Source organism: Alosa pseudoharengus, unplaced genomic scaffold (genome assembly GCF_046254945.1).
Source record: "Alosa pseudoharengus isolate Yale_2024_CS ecotype anadromous, Long Island Sound unplaced genomic scaffold, YU_APseudo_1.1 YU_APseudo_1.1_scf_9, whole genome shotgun sequence".
Taxonomy (NCBI): domain Eukaryota; kingdom Metazoa; phylum Chordata; class Actinopteri; order Clupeiformes; family Clupeidae; genus Alosa; species Alosa pseudoharengus.
Window position 1 is genome coordinate 12,447,135 of NW_027468881.1, and position 17,500 is coordinate 12,464,634.

The window sequence follows — 17,500 nt, forward strand, 5'->3', positions numbered from 1 at the left end:
AATTATTCTTTATAATGCTGTCTTTACAAAGCGGTACTCATAAAATCATGTGTAAAATTTAATGATATCTGACTGTATGTTGGCTGAATGTTCTTAATAATATGACAGGTAATGAATTCCTACGAGTAGTTTTTACAGACATTTGAAATTGCTACTGTGTGGGGCTTGTAGTCTATAACTGTTTTGCATTGGGGGCAGGGAGACTCTGCAGGAACCATTGCAATTTTCACAAACAATCTAATCTTTTAAATAACATTCATTCCTCACTGATATTTTTGTTTTCTGCTAGTGAATTGGAAAAAGCAACAGAAGTTCATTTTCTGAACTGTTGCTCTTCCCTCAGTTGAACTGATCCTGTTGCTCTTCCCTCAGTTGAACTGATCCTGTTCACTGACCGCTGTTGTTTGTTTGTTTGTTTGTGTTTGTGTGTGTTTTTGTTTTCCTCTCTGTATTTGTATGTTTGTTTTGGAATCTCTCCTTTGCCTTAGCTTCCTCAGGCTCAGCAGGTAAAACATCAGTGATCAACCTCCCCATCACTTGTGCAGGGTTTGAGCTCACAGTCATCAACGGACATTGTGCTTGTGTGTGTGTTGTCCATGCTCCATGTGGTAACAACTTTATGTCGCCAGAGGCACTACATGCTAAGCATCACCTGTGTGTGTGTGTGTGTGTGTGTGTGTGTGTGTGTGTGTGTGCGCGCGTGTGGTTGTGTGTGTTTGTGTGTACAGTATGTGTGTATGTGTCAGCGCATGTTCTCATTCCTAAGCTCATGCTTTCGCTGTTTGGCCAGTGCACAGTCATGCGTGACCTTAGTAACGTGTATGTGTGGGTGTGTGTGTGTGTGTGTGTGTGTGTGTGTGTGTGATCTGTGGCCATGGATGTTCTCAGTCTTCCGCTCAGTGGTCCATAGGGCAGATTGAAGCTCTGGCTTGTTTACTGGGGATGATGCAGCTTTGCAGCTTATTTGCTTTGTACAGTTTGTCCATGTGTGAATGCTATCTGACGGTCTTCTGCACATCAGCATGTTCTTCATTCCAGAAACATGCTTGTGTGTGCATTTCACAGTCACTCATTCAGTCACACACACACACACACACACACACACACACACACACACACACACACACACACACACACACTCATGAATGCATGCATGCACAAACACATGTACCACATACACTCTCATTTGCATACACAAACATACACTCAATATCACTCATTAATCATTCACATTTCTGCTGCGGTGCATATACTCCATTCTGTATCGGTGGTCAAGTATGAGCACTGTATATGTGCCCCTACTCGATACGTTTGTGTATATATGTGTGTTGTGTGTACACGTGTACTTTCAATGGTCTGTGCTTACACTGAAAGTGCTCACAGGCAGAAACAGGTCAATGCACTGACCCAATCTCTGCCCTTCCGCAGGACTACTACCACTACCACTACTACTCAGTGAATTATAATTGTGTTTTTGTGTGTGTGTGTGTGTGTGTGTCTGTGTGTGTGTGTGTTTGTGAGTGTGTGTTTGTGAGTGTGTGTGTGTGTGTATGTGTGTGTGTGTGTGTGTGTGTGTGTGTGTGTGTGTGTGTGTGTGTGTGTGTGTGTGTGTGTGTGTGTGTGTATGCGTCTGAAAAGAGCACTGACATGTAAGTAATGCAGCTATAGGGCATGTGCGGTGCCTTATGGAGCAGTGTGTTTGATAGTGCATACACTAAAGCTGACTATAAACCTGCTTGGGCCTGTTCAAAGGGTCACATTTTTCACCTAAAGCACACTACACACTAGCTCCCACATACACACACACACACACCAGACACAGAGGGCACAGAGTTTTACATCACACACTTGATGGGATGGTGGTTTTATGAAACTAGAGCCACTATAGGAGCTAATTTCATACCATATGAAATGCATAACCATCCAATTACTTTCTCCCATATTACTGTACTCTTACTGCCGTTCACCTTGATCCGCCAAGAATACGATTCGCAGTATTTTGATATGCCACGCATCGGCGCTTCTTCCTGTTTACGACCCAGATCGGATCAGATCGGCGCCGTCTCCCTCCTTCCCGTCGTGACTCAGAGTAGATGCCTATTGGACTTGCTGCTGGACTCCCATCAGATATTTATCTCTCTTCGCCACTATGACTCAGAGGCTCTGGTCCTAGTCTCTCTCTCTCTCTCTCTCTGTCTCTGTCTCTCTCTTTCATCAGCTCCTATTGCCTGGTGTACGTCTCATTCTCTCTCTCTCTCTCTCTCTCTCTCTCTCTCTCTCTCTCTCTCTCTCTCTCTCTCTCTCTCTCTCTCTCTGTTTGCTCTCAAATGGGTTTGTCCGCCTTTCCTCCTTAACGTTCAGGCCTGATCTCTGAGCTCCATGTGGCGGGTGGGGTTGGAGATTTTCAAGGCTGATCCGTATCTGCCTCCTCCTTCTCTCTCCTGGGGGTGGGTAGTGGTGGTGGTGGAGCTGCTGTGCTGGATGTGATGCTCAGAGTGGTGCTGGTGATGGTGTTGGTGATCTTGTCGGTCGGAGTGTTCCAGAGGTTGCGTCGGCTCCCTGCGCTCGCTCGCCCGCCTCCGCCCGTCTCTTCTGAAAGTCGTCCGCTGCCCAGGAGGTTCATCAATCATCCTGCGCCTCATTGGGCTTTGTTTTCCACAGCAAGGGATGAACTGACATTGGAGTGTGTGTGTGTGTGTGTGTGTGTGTGTGTGTGTGTGTGTGTGTTTGTGTGTGCATGTGTGTGTGTGTTTGTGTGCACGCAGTTGGGAATGGAAGAAAGGGGGCTGAGGGAAAGTGGATTAAAAGGGCTGAATGCTGAGGTAGACCACAGAGAAGTGACCGCAGAGGTCGACCACTCATGTATCTATATGTAGGTATGAAAATCTCCTATAATGTATGCTTGCGCGTGTGCTTGAGCGTTGTTCACTGTGCTTACATCGAACATTCTGTCCGCGCCTCTCAGAGGACACTGGCTTTTCATCTTTAAGCTGACTCGTCACGGGAACAGAGGTCGCCACGGGCACAGGAGCTCCATTTATCTCGGCGACCCAGATAGGCTCGGCGTGGCGGGTGGCAGGTGGCAGGTGAGTGGCCAGCGAGAGCGCGGGGACTGGCAGTGTCCCCTGGAGACCTGAGGGAGAGAGAGAGGAGGAGGAGGAGGAGGAGGAGGAGGAGCGGACGCGGCTGACAGGAGCCCACTCTCATCTCCACATCGGGAAGGAAACGAAAATGAAACGGCGGCCTCGGCCCTTTTCATGCCCCTCTGGGTTTCCTGGCTCTGCAACGACCCTTTGGACGCTCTGTGGGTCACATCATGAGTCTCCAACTTGATATCATTCTTTTTCCCCCTCTTTGTCCCTGTAAGTGATGCATACTGGTATAGCACACAGAATGTGTCGGCATTTATATGTGTGCCGTGTGTTGAGTGTGTGTGTGAATGTGTGTGTTTGTGTATATGGTTTTGTGTTTGTTTCTGTACAAGTTCATCTCACAAGCGTCTGTGCCACCAAATACACACAAAAACACTTTCACATCCACGTACATACTGCACTTTCAGTCATCGCTGTATTCCTCTGACGATACCTGCATCTGCTATTGATAGTTAGGCTCTAATTAGAGGCTTTCTCAGTCAATCCAACTCGTTCAATTTAGTGGAATGAATTTATATCGTTCCCAATTGGCCTATTTCAACATTTTTAGTTGAAAGAAGCAGATGGAGAAAAACAGATGGAATGAAAGTAATATCTATTGCGGTGTGAAAATGGAACAGTTATTTTGCGTAATGCATAAATTATAGTTCCTCTTTGATGATTCAGAAAACATTCAGAAAACATTTTGATCTGTCAGGCACACCTACAAAAACATGCACATGGTAGTTGTTAAAAAGGGCCATCTGTCTACAGGTGTATGGTAATTGTTGAGATCAGATTCAGAATCAGATTGAGTATGGGCCTGTGTGTATGTGTGTGTGTGTGTGTGTGCGTGTGTGAGAGAGAGAGAGAGAGAGAGAGAGGCCCTCTCTCGTTTCGATCAGAGGGAGATAATGAATCTCTTTACCCCAGCCGCATTTGTCATCAGCTGCTAATTACTCCGTCTCCCCAACAGCTGTGTGTCTGTGCTCCCCCTCACCTGAGCCCCCCGACTGTGATAAACCAAGCGTACCACACACACACACACACACACACACACACACACACACACATTGTCATTGCTAGCTTTTCTCTTCATGTAACACATATTCCCTCTCACCCATCAGTACACAAAATAGAACATTGACTATATTTACATGCACTTTAGCATCCCAGTTTTGTATTTGCCCATGTAAACATCATATCCTGATTTCAGAACCCTACTAAATACTAAAGTGCATGTAAACAAAGTCATTGTAAGCAACTGTGTCACAGACTCGGAGAGTTTAATTCAATTATTTGTCATCCTTGAAGCCCCATCTTGGCCACGAAGGCCATTCCAGGTCAACATTACTGGTAATTGCACCACATCAGGTCTGTATAAATGACAGTGTGCAAAGTCATATACCTTGGGTAACAGTGGCGTAAAAATCCATGCACTCCATATAGACCAGTGGAACGTGATAGTGGAGAGAATAAGGACATTTATAGCATCTTATTTATGGAGGAGAGGGTGTCTCGTCTGACTGTCCTGAGTCCGTATCGATCAGTCGCCCCCCACTGGGACTATGCTGTGTTACCACCGTTATATCTGTCTGCGGATAGATCCACAACTCAGAGTGTTCTCCGCAGGCAAACAAACCAGGGTAGAGGTCAGCTGTGTACAGTCTCACAAGGACAAGAGTGAGGGCATTGACCTTAGAGGCGCTCTCTGGCAGGAACAGCGTCAGGTGAGGGCATTGGTGGTGGATGGGTGGGGTCACAATGTGACACATTTACGACGTGTATGCATACTGGGGAGTACATACAGTATATGAGCTCCTGTACTAGTATGTCTGTTTCTAAAACACCGTGAAGCTGATAATACACTAAGCAACTTTTTCAGCAACGTTGCTGGGAAATGTTCCTGAGTGGTGTTGTTCTGACTGACACATTCCCTTCAATATTGAGCCACAATTACTTTTTCTGTTTTCAAGGCTTTCATGAAAATCCAATCAGTAACCCGTCATGTGGTTGTCCAGCAACATTGCCCAAAAAGTTGCCCCATGTATCATCACCTTAACAGTAACGTACAGTGAAATAGAGGGCATCTCTCTATACTGTAGACATAATACATAGCACTTGTGTATAAAAGCAGTGAACGGTCTTTATTAACCAGTTACAGAGGGTTTGATTAGGAGGGTGTTCCTGTTGTTTGGCATTAAAGCCTCCTGCAGCAATGAATCTGGTTTACAAGGAGTTTATAAGACAACCCATTTCACCTCATCTTAAAAAAAAAAAAAAAACAACTTGTTAGCTTTTTACCATAACAACCACTCTAGTGGCCTTGGTACTGAGGTTCAGAATGTATCCCTACATGCTGGTCAAAGAAACTCAGAAGTCATTCAGTGGATGTGAAATGAAAACAAAATCACTGAGCATCATATGAAGACATGTTTGGACCCCTACAGCATGCCACTTGTGAAGTATCCCCTAGCTCTTCAGAGGGAGTACTGTGGAATCAGAGAGAGCTCAGGGGAGTCATGGTTGAGGTAATGTTGATGAAGCACTGTGGATCACAGGCTTCCTGCTTATATTTCATTTAGGGACCACAGAGGTCTGTTAGGACCTGTTTCTGCGTTGGCTCGTACCATCTGTCTTCATCTCTTCACCCCTGATCTGTCTATCCCTCCCTCCCTCCCTCCCTCCCTCCCTCTGTTCTTTTTTTCTTCAGATGGAGGACAGCGGGGGCCCTGTGATGATGACCACGGTAGCCATGCCGGTGTTCAGCACCAAGAATGAGACGGTGAGTCGCCACCGGCCCAGTCACTGCAATCATAGCAGATGAAAGGGGATTCACTGTTGTTTGTGGCCCAAGAGCTCTTCCCTCAGCCACAGGCGATTGTTCTTCATAACCCCCCACATGGCTCTTTGTGCTGGATGTAGGTTTTCTGCATGATCGCTGCCGCCATTGTGCTGAAATGTGACCCATGTCTGGTCTGATTGACAGAGGAACAGAGGCATCCTGCTGGGAGTGGTGGGCACCGATGTCCCTGTCTCGGAGCTGCTGAAGGCCATCCCCAAATGGAAGGTACTGACCCCTAGCCTAGAAATCCAGACGCACCCTAGGGGCAGCAAATCTAATTTGCTGCCCGGGCTAACTGACCCCCACATGAACAGGCACCGCATCAGACCACAACACCAGAGTACAAACACAGAGACATCACGTCTGTCACATGACAGCTCCCTGTTCAGCTAAATAAACGGCTCAACTGACTGGAGCTCTACCACAGCATTACAGGGAAGCTACACCGGGCATGTAACTGAAGCACTCCATTGGCACCGTGTTTTTTTTTTTCCTTTTTTCGAACGTACGCGCCGCAGTCACGTCAGGTGTATACCTTTGATTAAAGTGGAAGCTAATTTTTTAAGCAGACGCAACACAAACGGAAAGCTTCAGTTACGCGCCTGGTGTAGCTTCCTTGTTACAGCTTCCCTGTTACAGCAGCGGCCTGCGTTGATTTAGTAAATAGCGTTAGTAAATAGATAAGGTAAGCAATGCTGGGTGATGCCCAAAGTATTGCATGTTAGAAATCGCTTAGCATTGCTTACCCTACCTTTAAATCATCAATCCCAAAGTTTACTTCGGACTAGGCTTTAATGGCTTTACATTTAAATTGTCTTCATGTCGACCCTGTATGTCAAACACACATATTATAAACACAGAACTGTCATCACTTGACTGATTACAGTGGAATTCTACCCATCTGCATATGTATGGCTCTGGTTGCTCAATATTGATTTATATGTACAAGTCTTGATCCTGCGCCTCGGCGGCGTCTCGTCTGTCAGCAGTGGGGTTCCGAGTGCGTTTTGTTTTCCCTTTTGTCTGATTGCTTTTACGCTCCTTCTTCATGGAGCGCGCCAAGAGTGGCAGCAAAATTGTAGCGTTGATGCTCTGCTGACTGCGACCCACACCCAGAGGGTTTGTGTGTGTCTGTGGGTCTGTTGTGTGTGTGAGTAGGGGGAGGGGGGGTTGGAAGTTAATTTCTGAAATATCATTAAGAGGAGATGAGAAGGCTTTGTGCCAGAGTCTTTGTTTGACATTTGAAATGTGTTATTCAACGAAGCCCTCCCTGATGACGGCGCGTGTCAGGAAATGAATGTTGCACCCCGCTCGGCGCTTTGTATGATTGCCATCAATGGGTCGACGTGGAAATCCCCCTCTATTCCTCAATGCACTTCCTCCCAGCTGAAAATTGCAATGAGCTTGATTGGGCCTCTGATATTAGATTGATAATAAAAAGACGTGTTTGATGTGATGTGCTGACTAGAGCTAGTGTGAAATGTGTTGTTTTTCTGCGTTTTCATGATTGTGTGTATGTTTGTGTTTACTTCTAGCTGGGCATCCATGGATATGCCTTTGCCATAACCAACAACGGCTACATCCTTACCCACCCAGACCTGAGACCATTGGTAAATATTTCACCCTTTAGCTAAACGTCTCTTTATGTGTATATCAGAATATGTGTGTATCAGGAGTGCAACTGTTTCATTTGTGAACTGTGAACATTTCCTTGTTTGGGGATATTAGTCAGAACTGTATGCTCTTTGTGAGTGTGTGTATGTGCATGTCATTTGTGAGTGTGTGTGTATGTGTGCATCCTCATGTGTTCTGGTATTTAAGCAGTGAATTGATCTGCCCTTTGCTTAGGACTGACGATGGACTCCGCCCCCCACCACACACACTCACACACACACACACACACACACACACACACACACACACACACACACACACACACACACACACACACACACACTCACACACACACTCACACACTCCCCCTCTCCTGAATGGCAGTGATTAGAGCCATTGTCTTCCTGGGATTTGTATTTTTGTCTCTCCCCAGTCCGGAGAAACCTGGAGCGAGAGAGACAAGCCTGTCTGCCAGCCAGCCTCGGCCTCCCAGTGCCAGCTCTTAATCGCCATCTAATTAGGAGCCCAAATGAGATGTGTTTAAGTGATAATGAAAGGGTTCCAGGCCACGCTTCATGCGCTTAGATGAATGGGTATTTGGAAATGTGTTGGGGTTAAATCATAGTTCTGTCAAGCCCTGCAGACCCCTTTGGCCCCCCCTGCATACCTCACCACGCAGATGCTCCCTTTCGCTAGCCCACCCTGCCAGCAAGAGCCTGTTGGCCAACTGACGTGGTTAGGATCGAATTCTTTCTCCTTTTCGAAAGCATTTTATCACAGGTGTTCCTGCGTGTTAATCTGAAGAGTTTGAGTTTGAGTGTGGGTAGATTGTATGTGACAGATAGGTGTTTGGTTTAAGAAGTGCAGAGTAATGGATGGCTCCAAACCAGCCTATTCCATGCTACATTTACTTTTTGAAAAAATACATCCTGGCAATAAGTGAAACTTGGAAACTTGGCAAGAGTGTTTTTTTTTTCTAAAAAAAGAAATGCAGAGATTCTCTCTATTTAGTTAAGTAAGAAAAGGAGATTTACCAGGCAACCATGACTTAGATCTAGATTTGATTGCACAGACAAATTAAAACAATGGTGATACTTCATTTCAGGCAGTAATCCGGAGTATTATTGAATTTTCAGGGAGAGAGAGAGAGAGAGAGAGTGAGAGAGATGGAACAGGTCAGTGAGTGCATCCTTATATGTTTCAGCTTGCCCAGGCTTGCCCCATCATTATGGGCGCTGGCAATTTCCTCCGCCTGCTAGGGTGGGAAAGGATGAGGTGGACACAGGTGAACGAGACGGGAAACCACATTCGGACAACAACAGCAGAGGGCCAAGGTGACAAAGAGAGAACCATGAGGTTCAGGATGGAGCTCCTCCAAGGTCCATATCTATTCCAAAACTAGAAGAGGAGAAGGACGATTGGACAGAGAGAATGAGAGACAGGCAGACAGAGAGGAAAAACAACATGGAGAGAGAGAGAGAGAGAGAGAGAGAGAGAGAGAACAGCAGCTGAAAGAGAAATGGGAGATCGCTGAGATAACAAGGAGAATCACTGAGATAACAAGCCATCCTGATGGGAGGCCTGGATGGGAAGCAACAGACAGTCAGCCTGGGTCAGTGAGAGAGGGCGGGCGAGAGACATGGCCTCACACAGCTATCTCACCTGACTGACAGGAGAGCAGCCCCCCCATGGTAGCAGGATGAAGAGAAGACATGCTGTGAACAGAGATGACTGAAACAGGGGGGAAATGATGGAAGCATTAGAAAAGATGGGAGATGCGGCCGACAAATTGTAAGATGACGAAACGGAGGGATTGATCGATTCTGGCCTGGGGAGGAGGTGCTGAGAGATAGAGGGATAGGAGAACATGGAGGTGAAAGAGAGCGGGTGATGGAGGCAGGCGGGAGTGGATATGAGGGTTGGCCTCAGAGTTTGGTGTCATAGACTTTTGTTTGTTGTGTAAAGAGAAAGAGAGAAAGAGAGATTCCCTCTCCCATTACTCAGTCCAGGATATTAGATAGGAGAGATGATTTGCAAGCGTATCTTAACAGTGAATCAAAGAGAGAGATGGAACAGGTGGACGCAGTAAATATGACAGACAGACAGAAAAGACAAACACACACACACACACACACACACACACACACACACACACACACACACACACACTCACACACACACACATATGTACATTCATACACGCATACATGTACATGTATACAGTATGTGCATATTATACATGAAAACAAATGTGTATAAAACTGCATAGCTACTATGTAAAGCATAACATGTCCCACCCTGCTCGTTCATCTGGTTCATCCTTAGTTTGAGAGCAGCTGATGGAAAATACACTCCAGACCCCAGAGCTTGGTTGCCAGTGTTATGAAGTGTTGAGACATGTTTCTGTATAGTAGTGTTAACTATTGTGCTGAGTGGTCCTTTCTGTGTGAATGGCCCCAGAGAAGCCAGGCTTTCAGATGAGTTTATCTGAGTGGGTTGCTTCAATTGGAGTATTGTTGTCACCCTGGTGTACAACAGCATAAAACAATGCTCCTGCCACCACCACAGTCTGCTGAAAGTGCTGCAGCGAGGGCCTGCTTTACACAGCCCCTGGGCTTATGCTTTCTTATGACACAGAGGGAGAGTTGTGTGCTGCTAGTCCCGGCTCCAGCCTGTAGGTAGCTCTGTTGCAATCCCAGCTATTCCCAAATATCTCTAATGGGCGCCACAGTCCGCTAAAACTGCAGCAGCAGGGGTCTGCACAGCCCTAGGGCCTCCAGCCTGACAGTAGTGCGGCACACTCTGCTACCGACATTTGATTATTTTCATTTCCGCTGTTTTCTAATGGCACCCTAAGTGTGTGGCACCCTTAAGCCTTCTTATGATCAGTAGCAGGAATGCGACCCTTTGTGCATGTTTGTGTGTGTGTTTGGTTTCGTGTTTCTGTGTCTGTGTTTATGTTTATGTGTGTGTCAGGTTAGCATAGTTCACCCATAAGCACCAGTCTCTATATTCCTGATGTTTTCCACAATGGACACTAGAGGGCAGTGTGTGACTGTGCAGGGGAGCCTTTGACTCCTTTAGCAGGATGGACGGCATATCCTGCACGGTGTGATTTTTAACAGCTGTCCCCTCAGTGGGCCTTCCCCCCTCTCTGAAGAGTAAACACGAAGGTGAAGCAGTGTGTGCAGTGACGCAAACAACATTTCACGATTAACACAGTACGATCTTTTTTAATTACTGCCCCAATGAGCCAATATCCAACATCAGCTCGTGCTGAAAAGCTTTGAGGGATCCATGATGATAAGTCTGCCAGATAGACTGCTCTTCCTCACTGATATCCCTACCTGAGATTAGCATGAGAATGAACAGAGTGCAGAGTGAGAGGTTTGTGACGAGTGTGTTTGTCGTTCTCCATTGCCAGTATGAAGAGGGGAAGAAGAGGAAGAAGCCCAACTACAGCAGTGTGGATCTGTCGGAGGTGGAGTGGGAGGACAAGGAAGACATGGTGAGTTCAGCCCTTCACAGCTCTCTACAGTAGAAGTGCAGGGTTTTCAGGGAGTATAAATACAGGGAGTATAAATAAGGAACTCTGATCATTTAAGGATGTCTGATCACCCAGTTTATGGTATATTTTAACCATAGCTGTCATACAATCCAGTGACCTGATATTTCCCCACAATCTATCTGTATCCAAGATGCACATGCTGGTTTTAAACCATTTAAAACTGATGGATATGCTGTAAGTGAAATGTGACACACATCTTGTCATTTTCAGTTGCGAAATGCCATGGTGAACAGGAAGACCGGAACTTTCTCGATGGAGGTCAAGAAAACTATCGATAAAGGGGTAAGCAGAGCGAAGCAAAATGGCATAAAAAGCAGGGGAAAATGTCATTTTAAATGTAGCCATATAAAGTGACAGAGAGCACTCATAATTATCTTTAATGACGGCTTTATTGCGCTAAGTGCTTCAAAAGTGGCTGTGGAGTGTGTCGGTTGGAGTAGAAGTAGTGCTGGAGAGTTGCTGAGGATGTTTGTGTAGCGGAGAGAGCCATCCAAAGCCCTGCTGAGAGGAAGAATGAGTCCTCATCTCACAGCCCTCTCCCACTCCCCGCCATTACAACATGCCCTTTCTCCAACATCAACCCACAAATGGCATTTGAAAAGGTGTGTGTGTGTGTGTGTGTGTGTGTGTGTGTGTGTGTGTGTGTGTGTGTGTGTGTGTGTGTGTGTGTGTGCACTTACAGAGACGTGTTCTGGTCCTGCACAATGACTACTACTACACGGACATAAAGGGGACCCCCTTCAGGTAAGGTCTATGGATGTCTTTGTTTCACAGGAAATGGATAATTAAATGAGTATTTTTCAGTCCTCACAACTTTATTTGGTTTTTGTTAGCATCCAGTTTCTCTGTCTGACACACACACACACACACACACACACACGAACACACACACACACACACACACACACACACACACACACACACACACACACACACACACACACACACACACACACACTCACAGTCAAGCAGTAAGATAGTAAGCAGTCCATTTTGAGTAGAAGTTAAAAGTTGACTGGTATTTAGCTGAGGCACACAATTTAGCTGACACTATTAAAGTTGACTCCAGGCCGACCAATAGTCTGGCGGTGACATTGGTACTCCTCCATTGGTGTTTGTACCATGAATGTAGAGGTTGGGAGTAGCACACAGCAGTCACTTTTCCCAGAGAAGATGATCTCCAAAGATGGGCCAGCAGAGTCACCTCCCGGGTCGTAACATGGTTTCACATAGCATGGTCTACGGGACGCAATAGAGAATAAGGGGCTTTGTTAATGTCTGTTGCGTTCTCTCTGCAGTCTAGGGGTGGCTCTTTCCAGGGGACATGGGAAATATTTCTTCAGAGGGAGTGTCACTATAGAGGAAGGTAAGAGTCCCCACACAGCATTACACATAAGACACATACAGTACACATACACATACACAAAGGGGGGGGGGGGGGGGGGGGTCTAAAGATTTTAGAGTGGAACACACTTGAATCTTTTGTCTAAATGCTGCTGTTTTTCTATATGTCCAACTTTCTGACAGTCTCTCTCACTTTCACCCTAGCCTTATACAAAAGTGTTTTTTTCTTCTTCTTTTTCTGCTTTGTTTATTTCACAGAGGAAGTTAAGTGCCTTGGTTATGTTTGAGAGGGGGTGCCTAAGCCTGTGTGTGTCTGTGTGTGCGTGTGTGAGAGAATATATGTGGCTGTATATATAAGCATGTGTGTTAGTGTGTGTGTGTGTGTATGTGTGTGTGCGTCTGTATGTTTTTGCCAGGTACCCGTGCACTTCCTTGCGGTTCCCCCAGGATCATGCGTGTTAATATTCATCCTCACACACGGCGTGCGCATTTCAAAACACGGGTTGGCAGGCGGGACGACGGGAGCATGACTTGGCGTTTCCCCCATGTTAAGAGATGTCAGGACTGATAGAAACGGACATTTTTCATCCCGCACAGCCGATGAATTATGAATGAAAAGCCGGGTAGAGAGGAGCGGAGGGGAGCGGAGGAGAGCAGAGTGTCCGGGGCACACACAGGGATTATGGGGGAATGATCACATCTGCTCTCATGCAATACAGTTATTATAGGCCTGCTGGGCTGGACAGACCTCACGCCCCAAACACACATTCAGCACACACACACACACACACACACACACACACACACACACACACACACACGCACACACACACACACAGACACACACACACACACACACACTCGCTCAAATACACATGGACACACAGACACACAGACACACACACAAATGTATATATATATACTCACACAAACTTGTACACAAACTTGTACACACACACACACACACACACACACACACACACACACACACACACACACACATATGCATAGTAACCCAGTCCACACACACACACACACACACACACACACACATGCACTAGGATGTCTGTTGAGCTGCCCCTCGTTAGCTATGGGGCATATCCTGCATCTGCGGTCTGCTGCTGTGGAGCTGCTAGCAGTACAACATTAGATGTGCAATTAGAAGGAAATTAGGGACTCATATTTTCCTCTCAGCAAGCTGTTGTGTTGTTATTTTTTGATGGAGTTATTTTGATTTATTTGTTGGGACTGCTTGCCAACATTTCTAAAGTTTTTCAGTTGTTTTGATGTTGCCCTGGAATGGCTTACAAAGTTTTGATTAACTAAATTGTGTGTGTGTGTGTTTGTGTGTGTGTTTGTGTGTGTGTGTGTGTGTGTGTGTGTGTGTGTGTGTGTGTGTGTGTGTGTGTGTGTGTGTGTGTGTGTGTGTGTGTGTGTGTGTGTGTGTGTGTGTGTGTGTGTGTGTGTGTGTGTGTGTGTGTGTGTACGTGTGTGTGAGGATGTGTATGTCTGTGTCTGTGTATGTGTGCGTTAATGCACAATGGCACGCACACCTCGATGAGTGTGTTTATGGCCATTTATCACGCAACATACCACGCGGCGCTGACAGACCTTGTGGCGACACGGCGTCGCCAGGGACAGCCCATCTCCGTAAGAACGCAGATGGTGTGGGACTCTGTCAACCTGCGGTTTGCAAAGCACTATCCCAAAGGCTCATGGGTAACTGTCTGTGTGTGTGTTTGTGTGTGTTTTTTAGGATTACATGACCTGGAGCACCCTGATGTGGCCTTGGCAGATGAGTGGTAAGGCTCACACACACGCTGAGTTCCCAGCATGCTTTTTTCATTGAGTGTGTGGACCTCTTGTGGCGGTCCTTTCATGTGTGTGTGTGTGTGTGTGTGTGTGTGTGTGTGAAGAACAGCTTGTTTGGAATTTGGGTTATGTTGTTTTGCTCCTCTGTTTGCTTTGTCAGACTGGTAATGGATCTGTTTGTGTTACTGCTTTGCGTTTCTTTGAGGTTTTGTGCAAAATTATGAAGGGTTTATGTGCATGGGTATACCGTCCATGCTTGCATATACAGTACATGTGCAGCCGTCTATTCCTGCATGTCCATGTCCTTGTGTTTCTGTTTGTGTATTTATCGTGTGTGTTTGTGACCTGCAGGACCTACTGCAACACAGACGAGCACCCTGAGCATCGTTACCTGTCCCAGACTGAAGCCATCAAGCTCTACCTCAGTGGCCGAGAGCCACACCTCAAGTGTGAGTACAGCCGGATTATACGGTAGTCTTTAGTTATACTGACTACACTCACTCAGTCAACAACTTACTCATTCAACCACTCACTCACTCACTCACTCACTCACTCACTTATTGACTCACTTATTGACTCACTTACTGACTCACTCACTCACTCACTCACTCACTCACTCACTTACTGACTCACTCACTCACTCACCCACTCACTCACTCACTCACTCACTCACTCACTCTTTGACTCTCACACTTCTTTTCTCTTCTCTTCTTGGACTCACTCACTGACTTGCATAACAAGTCACTGTCATTCTCATATCCAGCTATCTCAATACCTTTTGATATCCAATATAATTTCATTCACTTCAGCTGCACTCGCACTAACATACACAATAACTCACTCACTCACTCACTCAATCACTCACTCACTCACTCACTCACTCACTCACTCACTCACTCACTCACTCACTCACTCACTCACTCACTCACTCACTCAGTAACTGCATTACATAGTCTAATCTCATGCATTTCTCCACACTCTTTCTATTGATGTAGGTTGCGTTGGTTTGTTTTCTGATGCTATTGTTGTGTTCCTGGTTGTTGTTGTTGTCATAGGTGACAAGGAGCTGATTCAGGAGGTGCTGTTTGATGCCGTGGTAACGGCTCCCTTGGAGGCATACTGGACAAGCCTGGCTCTCAACAAATCAGAGTATGCACTCGGATTCTTTCTTTCACCTTCATTTGTCTTGTTCATGCTTTTGTCTCTCTTTCTTTCTTTCTTTTTTCTTTCTTTCAGTCTTTTATTTATTTTTTTCCAGTGTTTTCTTTCAGTTGTCTTCTTCCTGCAGTTTATTCAGTCTCTCTATCTCCTCCTCTCTGTTCCTCATCTTTGTTGTTCACTTCCACTCTCATGTTTCGTGTGCAACACAAACCCTCATACACATTTTTTTCCCCCTTCCCAACATTTTATCATGTGCCGAGTGGCCACAGCGCCGGACACTTTATGGCTTGTCAGAGTGTCTCGGTCAGATTATTGAGATCCACGCTGGCTGGCGTGGCCTCGCTATATATTATGCTGCGTATGTGGAATGCTGAGGGGGGGAGCCATGGCTGGCGGACGGTCAAATCCGGAGAGGCGTCCTTGTCATCGCCACCTCTGTGTCCACTTGGTTGCAGGAACTCTGACAAGGGGGTGGAGATCGCCTACCTGGGCACTCGGACCGGCCTATCGCGGATAAACTTGTTTGTGGTGCCTGATCAGCTGAGCAGTCCGTAAGTAGCGGGTTGGTGGGTGTTAATGTGTCTGGTAGATACCTCTGTGAATGTATAGATTTTGGGGAGTGTTAAATGAAGTTGAATAATGGTTGTGTGTGTGTGTGTGTGTGTGTGTGTGTGTGTGTGTGTGTGTGTGTGTGTGTGTGTGTGTGTGTGTGTGTGTGTGTGTGTTATAAGAGACTTCCTGACAGCTGAAGATAAAGAGGGAGTGTTTACAGCCGACCACTTCCCTCTGTGGTACAAGAGGGCTGCAGAGCAAGTGCCAGGCACTTTCGTCTACTCTTTACCTTTCAACGCAGGTAAGCACACACACACACACACACACACACACACACACACACATACAGTATACACACACACATACATACATACACACATTTAGACAGATACCTTTAAGCATCCTCACACATAGACTCAAAGTACCACACTAAAGAAATGCACAGTCACAAAAACAACACACACGCATACAGACACAAGGATATTGTAGGACACACACACACACACACACACACACACACACACACTCCCACACACTCTACCACACTCCCACAAGTCACTTTTCATTCACCTCTCAGAAAATATATCATGCTTCACAATTCCCCCAGTCCAAGTGAACACATATCTCAAATCTCCCTCTTTGGTTCGGTATGTGGAAACGTATCAACACAAATACAACACCTCTGAGACAAGCTGCACAGCTTAGAGTGTTCTCTCTGTCCTCCTCCTCCTTCTCTCTTTTGTCTTCCCTCCTTCCTTTCTCTCTCTCATTCTCTCGTTTTCTCTCTTTCATAGTCTCTCTCTCTCTTTTTTCCCTTTATTTCTGTCTCTCTCTGTCTCCATCCCTGTGGGTTTTGTAAATGTCAGAAGGCTGTGCTGTGCTGTGTGCAGCTCTGTGGCTGTGGAGCCAGTGTTCTGATTAGGGGGAGATAGCAGCGGCGGACGGGTGGCTCCTCTCCCTCTCTATCCCTTTCTTTTTTCTCTCCCTCTCCCTCTCTCTGTCTCTCTCTCCCTCTCTCCCCCTTTCTTTTTTCTCTCCCTCTCCCTCTCTCTGTCTCTCTCTCCCTCTCTCTCCCTTTCTTTTTTCTCTCCCTCTCCCTCTCTCTGTCTCTCTCTCCCTCTCTATCCCTTTCTTTTTTCTCTCCCTCCCCCTCTCTCTGTCTCTCTCTCCCTCTGTCTCCCTCTTAGGGGCCTAAGTGGCCCATGGCTCAGCACTGATTTCCTTCGGCCACTTCAGGGGATTACCTCAAAAAGCCAGCAGTGCAAGACTTAGAGGAGGAACCATTTGGGGTGTTGAGTGTGTGTGTGTGTGTGTGTGTGTGTGTGTGTATGTGTGTGTGAGTGTGGTATGGTGTGATGTGGTAAGGTTTTTTTTGGGGGGGTGGGTGATTAGATGGAGATTAGAATGGACGTTCTGCGGAGGAGAAAGTCTTCCATGGTCAGTCACATGTGGCTTATCTCCATCAAGGCCACG

General features: G+C 46.4%; 1 protein-coding gene across 1 annotated transcript in view; it reads left to right on the forward strand.

Annotated features, from left to right (window-relative positions):
* Nucleotides 1-17,500, forward strand: part of cacna2d3a (calcium channel, voltage-dependent, alpha 2/delta subunit 3a) — a 176,895-nt gene that overhangs the window by 105,380 nt on the left and 54,015 nt on the right. Inside the window, exons 14-26 of the mRNA XM_076277113.1 lie at nucleotides 489-506; nucleotides 5,845-5,916; nucleotides 6,121-6,201; nucleotides 7,512-7,586; nucleotides 11,015-11,098; nucleotides 11,369-11,440; nucleotides 11,841-11,902; nucleotides 12,457-12,524; nucleotides 14,259-14,304; nucleotides 14,666-14,763; nucleotides 15,370-15,463; nucleotides 15,931-16,026; nucleotides 16,207-16,328. Coding sequence (XP_076133228.1) covers nucleotides 489-506; nucleotides 5,845-5,916; nucleotides 6,121-6,201; nucleotides 7,512-7,586; nucleotides 11,015-11,098; nucleotides 11,369-11,440; nucleotides 11,841-11,902; nucleotides 12,457-12,524; nucleotides 14,259-14,304; nucleotides 14,666-14,763; nucleotides 15,370-15,463; nucleotides 15,931-16,026; nucleotides 16,207-16,328 — 988 coding nt within the window. The remainder of the gene's footprint in view (nucleotides 1-488; nucleotides 507-5,844; nucleotides 5,917-6,120; nucleotides 6,202-7,511; nucleotides 7,587-11,014; nucleotides 11,099-11,368; nucleotides 11,441-11,840; nucleotides 11,903-12,456; nucleotides 12,525-14,258; nucleotides 14,305-14,665; nucleotides 14,764-15,369; nucleotides 15,464-15,930; nucleotides 16,027-16,206; nucleotides 16,329-17,500) is intronic.